At 39.2% G+C, this 8,336-nt stretch overlaps 1 protein-coding gene across 1 annotated transcript in view; it reads left to right on the top strand.

Annotated features, from left to right (window-relative positions):
- Positions 1 to 8,336, top strand: part of gabrb1 (gamma-aminobutyric acid type A receptor subunit beta1) — a 45,187-nt gene that overhangs the window by 19,080 nt on the left and 17,771 nt on the right. Inside the window, exon 4 of the mRNA XM_035674586.1 lies at positions 2,927 to 3,147. Within this exon, the coding sequence (XP_035530479.1) occupies positions 2,927 to 3,147 (221 nt within the window). The remainder of the gene's footprint in view (positions 1 to 2,926; positions 3,148 to 8,336) is intronic.

The following is an 8,336-nucleotide window of genomic DNA, read 5'->3' as shown; positions in this document are numbered from 1 at the left end:
CACAGGCAGAGGGAGTGTGACACTGTATCTTTACATAGGTAGTTGTTTGCTGCTATATTTATGTTTTGAATCTAATTTATATAATTTCTACTGCACCCTGTACCACTAGAATACCTGACTTGTGATTGTTACAGGTGAGCTCTCAGCAGTACTGCTACAGGTGATGCAAATCAATATTGTGGGCTTCTATTTTTAAATGTGATGTTTGTTGAGTTTATCAGACGTAAAACTCGTTTGACCATCCAGTATTGACATTCTACAAGTCATTGTAAAGAATTATTGGGTGTGCTGTGATGTAGCATGTGGTGCAAGAGACAGCTGTCAGATTATTCAACTCAGAAAGGTGGAAGACACAAGGCTTTATTGTTGTGCTAACACTGACTGGAAAACAGACACTTATGTCAAATTACATGAGCTGTTACAACATTATGATGGGATGAAGATGTGGAGGAGCAGCGGCGGTTCCAGTGGACTTTGAGAGAGGGTGGATGTGCTGACCACAGGGCTGCAGCAGGGACAGTTGAAGGGTTGAGGCAGATGTGGTGACAGGAGCCACTCAAGGGCAGGTGAAGGAGGGAGCTCCAGCTCTCTAAGGAGTGGTGGAAAGAATTGGAGTGAGCAGGCCGGTGTTCCTGCTGCTTAATAAGAACTGACGTTACACAACATAATCCACCTCAGCAGTCTGTGCTGCGGCTGGAACAAGTTATTTTTGAAAAGAAGGTACAGGCTGCATGGAAAGCTGCGGCACTCTGCCCTCTGACAGCCCGGACTATGAATCATGGCACACAACTCAACTGTGCACAGACACTCTTTCTCTCTTACACACAAGGTCCCTACTATTGAGGCACTGTCACACAGCGACACTAATACACACACACTGTTGTCTTACTGCTTAATACTTGTGTTGCCAAACCTTGAAACTTTCTCACTGCACTAACTCTGCTGCAGGGCTAACTGGCAGCACAAAGCTTGCCATCAGCCTGCAGAATGCCCGCTGATGAAAATATGTCAGTATATATGTATTTACAGTGTTATATAATGTCACATGCACAACGATGGTGCAACTGTATTACAGTGTTGAAACCGTTTCAAGGTTATTAATATTTGCTGCGTTACATTTCCAGAATCACAGATTTGAACCATCAGTGGTGAACGTATGAGATTTTCTAGTATGCAGGTATCATTATGGATTTCACATGTTATTTGGTCTTTTCACACTGATATAGGCTAATAAAAATAACATTCATTTTGTAAGAAAATGAAAATAATAAACAATAACAAATAAATCCTTTAATTTGATTTTACTTTTATTTGTTTTGATAGTGCCGCCCCCAGTGTCCACTTAGAACAATTCTTGCCCTTGGACAAATGTAGTTGAATAGCCCTGCTCTACTGACTCACATCGCCTAAGCCTGATTATAATCTTAAACAACATGATATTATGGGATGGTGTATGAAAAGCATGCCACTTTTAAGATCATTTGTATGTTGCATTTTAAGCTCTCTGCGTGTCATTTAAGGCTGTTACAGGTGCTGCATTATGAGCTCTGGAGTGCAGGAAAGGACAAAGTCAGGGGACTGTCATCATAGTGGTAACAATAATAAACACAGTTTAGGAAAAGATCATGGTTTTGGTTAAAATACCTACATCAGTTATGTTACGTACTAGTAAAGTTACGTATGTGATGTAACACGTTACGTAACTTATCTTGTTGCCTTGTATTTGTTTGATCCATCCACCCCATCATCCTCCAAACAATGTCATGCCTCTGTGAAGGCAGCTATGTTTTTCAGGTTGTCTCTTGCAAAAGCGATATACTTAAAAAGCGCTTTGAGGGAATTTCTTAAAATTTGGCACAAGCTTTCACTTTGAGAATTAATTGATTAGAATTTGGTGGTCAAAGGAAGAATGTATGACCATATTTCACAGTTGGTTGGACACTGAATTGGTGACGTTTTTTACTCAAAGGTCAAAGGTCTTTGTGACCTCACAATAGGTTTTTGGCTAATTACAGATCTCACACACGTTGACTGGGACGACACAATGAGTTTCATCTCTCTATGTCATCCATTCTGCCTTTCACTCCCAGTGCGACTAGTTTCACCTATAGCTCATAGAAAGGCTTTACATTTAATAACGCCAGGAGAAAAAGTACACATCAAATACATTTTTCCCAAAGATAGTTTTAGGTAGGTCTTATCATGCAGATGTATGTTCAAGTTTTTCTGATAAATTTGGTTTTAAATAGTTATTTCAAGCTATAAGAAAGGGGTTTTACATCATGATTGACAGCTCAGCCCTGTGCTCATGAGTATGGGCAGGACTTTGAGACTGCGGTGCCAACCCTGCGGTTGTATCTAGGATATTTTGTCTCATTTTTGTACAGTGGAAGGAAGTGGATGTACATCTTTTATATGTCGATGGTCTGGGCAGACGTGGATGTAAACTGATACTTGAATAGTTAGCTCAGGCATACAACCACGTTGTTGGTCCACTCGGATGGTTAGTGGCCGATTGAGACCAAACAGTTTAAGTCCTTGGTTTTCCAGTCTGTCTAGCAGCATTGTATAGTCAATGGTGTCAAAGCCAGCAGTAAAATCCACCAGGACTATGACTGAAATCTTGCCTAGATCTGTTTCGCTATGAATATCATTCCGGACCTTAATGTCAGCAGTTTCAGCAACGTGGTAGGGACAAATTCCAACCATTTAAAGTTTTTTAATTGCTGATACACAATTTTTGCAATCATTTTACTTACGAAAGGAAGTGTTGTTCGGTATCTGCTAATCACACATGTAACAATCTGAAGGTGTAAAGCTCAAACTCAACACACAGGTAATTTCACAGGGCAGGAGAGATCCATGAGTCATTGTTCCGTTCATGTTGTTATGCTAACCTTCCTCTCAACCCGTGTCATTCCCGCAGGACTACACCATCACCATGTACTTCCAGCAGTCCTGGAGAGACAAGCGCCTCTCCTACACAGGCATTCCTCTCAACCTAACTCTGGATAACCGGGTGGCAGACCAGCTGTGGGTCCCTGACACCTACTTCATTAATGACAAGAAGTCCTTCGTCCACGGGGTGACAGTGAAGAACCGGATGATCAGACTGCACCCCGATGGAACCGTGCTCTATGGTCTCAGGTGGGAGCTGTTTCCACTATTCACTTCCCAACCCCTTTCCAACCGCAAAGACTTAAGAACCTGTAACATGGGGCTTCCCAAAACCTGAACTGTTAAGAACTTTGGTAGGCTTTGGTGCTGTTGTTTAATGTATTTTCAAACTAAGACCTTGTGGGTATACACCATTAAAATTTATATTTTGGAGGGTGAAAGAAGTAAGCAGGACAGACAGACTGTTTTTATAGGGGTCAGACATTGGAAACCACTGTTTTTATTTCAACAATGTGAGATATTATGAACCTATTATACAGTATGCTTTTTTTACTTTTCTGTACTAAGTAAAATATAATATAAAGTACAACATTTTCTTATGTAAAGCGTGTAGTTAAAAACAACATCATTCATATATTTTTTATTAAGCATCAAAACAAATAACAAGTCAGCAGTTTTTACAGACACATTTGAACTAGCACTTTCTGTAAACAGGTGTATCCTAGGTTTACTAGGAACCACTGCAGTTGATAGCATTCACAGCTGGCTTCCATTATTGTTATTTATTAATATTAAAGCAAGTAGCTTTCAGTGTACAGTATGTATTTATTACTAGTTATTTTTGTTGTCTCAGGTTTGGTCATCTCAGACTGTATCAGAATTATATTTAGCTCTATTTATACTGACGTATAGTCCTTCCATCACTTGCTCTGACAGTCACTATTTTGGACTGCTGTGCACCTGCAAACTAGTGCCAGAAAGCGTGTTGCTTCACTATGGCAACACGCAAATATCAGCCGTCCTGTCAGCAGTCTTTGCTGTGCCATAGCCAACATGTTCTCATTACCAACTCGTCAAATACTGCAGCTTGCACGGGCAAGTTGGCAAGAATAAAAACACCTGGTTACACTTTCAAAATAAAACTTGCATTGGTAACATAAAAAGGTCATTAGTAGTTGTAAAATATTATAGAACAGTATTGTGGCACCCTTGGCCCATCCTCAGGGCATCGCAAGGAGGCGTAATACCCACTTTGGGAAGCACTGCAGTAGCAAGGGCTACAGTATATCATGAGAAACTGGCACTCATTACAGTGCCTGTCAGCCAATCACAGTGCAAAGTTAGAACAAAGTGTTGTGTAATGAACAGTAAATAAGAAAAAAATGGCTTGCTTTCAACCAATAAGACTAACAACTCTGGATAAATAATTACATGAATGTTTGCCTCACATTTTAAAGCTCACTGGCTTTTCCAAAGAGTGGCAATATTATTTCCCACACAACCTGTGTGTGTCGGCTTGTGCTCTTCTAGTCTTCTTTTCTCAACACCAACAAATTCTAATAAGATTTTGATTTTTGGCCATGTTTGCATACAAAAACACTGCAGAGTTCAATCAGGAGCAGCTGATTAGTGTGCCGAACATTCCTCAAACGCTTCCATCAGAGGATAAGAGTTGCTCTGTCCGTGTCTCCTCTGGAGCTTCGAGGGAGAACCAGCTGGTAAATCATTTATGAAGCCTCTCCTGGCGCAGTGTACACATGGCCGTGCCCTCTGCAGCAGAGCACAGCCACGATGAAGTGAGCTGCGTGGAGTTAACTGAGGAAACAGTGGGCCGGTCACTGTCAATAATTCAGTCCTCCAAGTTCAAAGGCATCCTGTGTTTCAGAGGGAGAGGAATGATGACTTGACAGTTTTCAGCTGAGAGATTTCTTTGAGGCGAAGCTGCACATTTTAATAAGGTGCTTCGGCATACATCAAGGCCTGTCCCGGCTCAGCAGATAATTCTGACATTTCAAATCACTGTAACATACCGTGGCTCTCAGTGTTTTAGGGTTTATAGTGTCGCTGACCATTTAGGCTGTCATTTTATGTGGACTTTCCATGTTCTCCCTAGTTTTCATCGACCAAAGAACAGGGATTGAAGCTAAGAGGGGACTGCAGAGATAAAAACTATAAAAACACCCCCTCCATGAGAAATAAAAAATTTAGTTTAGGGCATGTACTGTGATAACTAAATTATTAAAATAAGAAGTGCCACTAAAATGTGTTTTTTGTCATGGGTCTAAATCCAAGGTTTTGCAAAATTTCGAATATTTTGAATTTCTTACCATTTTCCTGTCATCAAGTCAAGTTTTTTTTTTTTTTACTTTAAGTTTATTTTTGTTGAAATAAGGAGTATAAATGCTATGCTAAGAATATAGGATCCATTTTAATACACCACATTCTTCATTTGGGCCGTAGCTAAATGATATGTAATCAATAATTCACTTAAATTATAATTATGTATCATAAATAGTTTTTCTCCTCATATTCTAAGTTTTAGAAATGTAATCTGTACATTTATAAACACTTGCCAAAAAGTTATTCAATTAAAACTCCTGAAGTCTAATCATGTCTGAATCTGGAACTTTTTTAAGCAACTAAGTTGCAAAATATGAGGACAGTAGAGAAAAATAATTGGGTTCCACCTCACCTATTCGTCACATATATTCATTTTTCAATAGTTAGTGGCAATATTCTACATTTTATCTGTGTGCAAAGTAATCTTTTTACTTTAAGACAAAGTAAACTTACAATAACAATAAATTTTTTTACATTTATAATCTTTTTTACATAAACAACACATTTTCAGTTTTGGCTTTTTGGCCAGATTTCCTGTGCCCATGGTACTGCCATTTTTTTCCTTGTGATACATCAAATATTCTGTCTAGCGATAATTGAATTATGGACAGGGGGCCAAACTTTCCAAATTGGGCCCGTCATCCACATCCACTCCACTACCACTACCCACCATTAGCACTAATACCAACAATTTCAAGTAAGTTCTTGGCCATTTGCCTCGAACAGTCTGCAATATAGTTGCCATAACTTTATTGATTGATGAAATTGTTCTTTTCACTCTTTTTTATATATACACACACACACACACAGGCTGAAATGTACACTTCATGCACTTGTGGACATGCAAAGGGGAGAGATGGTGGAGTGATGGGGCTGCCCCGTTACCAGCACCCCATGAGCAGGTTTTGGGGTTAGGTTGCCTTGCTCAAGGGCACCTCGGCAGTGCACAGAAGTGAAATGGCACCCTTTCCAGCTACCAGTCCACACCATATTTTGTGGTCTGTGGGACTTGAACTGGCGACCCTCTGGTTCCCAAGCCAAGTCCCTACACACTGAGCTACTGCTGCCCCAATTATTATTTTTTTATTTATTATTTGCTAGTCTGCCTAGCTCATACAGTACCTGCTGCTTCTTCCCACTTTTTCGGCAAGAAATTCACCTCACATCTTCACTAACTGCTAAAATAGGTGCCAGTTTGGTCACCCACAAAGGATCTAATTGCAGTATAATGGGCTTTATAAAAGTTTACCTTTTATAACCCCATATTGCTGACACGTAGTCTACAATAAAACAGAGACAGCTATAATATATGTACAATTTCTCTCATCACTTTGTTTTTTCATACATTGAGAAAGGTGACCGCACCACCGTCTCATGTTTTCCAATATGTTTGCCACATTTGTGTTATGCCATCTGATCATCCTTTACCCTTGAGTGTACTCATATTTGGTTGACACGAACAGTGTGTGTTGACGGTTTTGGCTTGCTTTAGTCAGCACCATCATGATGCACAGGATTTGGCGATGGTGTGGCAGGTGGCTGAGCAGCAGGCCTCTGACGCTGACCAGCACAGGATGGCAACACTTCATTTAGAGTAAGACACTATGGTGACTGTAAATCCTGTAGTACACAGCACCTGCCACAGCACCACGAGATACAAAATGAGATACGGTGTAATGATTTACTGTTTGACATAGCCCTGAGCGTACAGTATGATTCAGTGTGCAATATCCTCTTCACTTGAGAGAAGCACCAAGTTGATAAAATACAGATATAGTCATCTAGTTTGCTTTCAGTTATTAGTCCACTCTCTGATTGGTGATGATTGTTGGAGACAGAAGATCTGCAGACAATACTATGCTATTTCTTTTGGGAAATGTTTCATTTAATCTGTATTTTGACAAGGTGACAATGTGTAATTATAATATTCTCCAAAAAGAGACACTAAAATTGAACATCCATCAAAAATAAGGCAGTAAAGGAAAGTGCTCTTTGAGGTAAATATGCAGCAACAAAATGAAATATCATATCAGGTATAAGATGCATACAACTTTGTAGATTCACAGCTCAAAATGCACAAAGACAGAAATATACATACACGTTAGGATTTATAAAGCCGCAAAAATGCACGGTTTTGGCTTATAAATCTCAGTCACTATGAAACTGGGAGCACATGTTTCATTTCCACTCCCAAACTTAGCCATAAATGGACGTAGAAACAAGTTTGCATATCAATAGTTGTTACCACTCCACCACTCGTTAGACCTGTCAATGAGAACAGCACAGAAGAAAAAGTGCAATTCAGCAGATTGTGTCGCATGAGCGAGGTTCTCCAACAGCCCAAGAACAGCTGTCATTAGGCATGGCTGTGGCTATTTATAGCACCTACACCACTAATTCATCACATTTACCTGAAAACCATCATCATGGCAAGATTCAATCACCATTTTAAACATCAGAAGGATGATCAATGAACAATTTATATTGAATATTAAAACAGATTTTACAAAGTGCTTCACAGTTCAAGATAAAATTAAAAGATTATTAACACAGAGAAATTATGGCTCAAATATGAGTAAAAAGTGTTAAATAAAAGTTTTTACTCAGTTTAAAATTAAGTTAATAAATGCACATTTTACATAGCGTAGTGTAGACTGCAAAAATAATAATACAACCAATGACATTGGCAACCAACCTAAACAAAGTTTTTGTATATGGTTCCCCTTTCATCTTATTTTTCATGTCCACCTCATTAAATGAAAACGATTGGTCGGTTATTTTTATAAAAGTTACCTACTGCAGCTTTAACTATAAGTAGCAAATGCCCCATTACAAGTAACTGTCTGTGTTAAAAATGCTCCTTATGTTTAAGTAAAGTATTATCAGCAAAAAAAATCCTTGTTACTCATGCATTTACACGTTAAGAACAATTTATTGTTCAATTTTAAAATTACCGGACGCTGTACACTTATTTTCTTTCAAATAAATAAGGTTTGATTGGATGTGGCTGTTAACCAATCGGAAGGTTGTTGGTTCCCCAGCTCCTGCCGCCATGTGTCGAAGTGTCCTTGAGAAAGATACTGAATCCTGAATTGCTC

The sequence above is a fragment of the Morone saxatilis genome, unplaced genomic scaffold (genome assembly GCF_004916995.1).
Source record: "Morone saxatilis isolate NCDOM2014 unplaced genomic scaffold, NCSU_SB_2.0 Contig3, whole genome shotgun sequence".
Taxonomy (NCBI): Eukaryota; Metazoa; Chordata; class Actinopteri; family Moronidae; genus Morone; species Morone saxatilis.
Note: the sequence above shows the minus strand (reverse complement) of the source record. Positions and strands in the feature narration are given on the sequence as shown.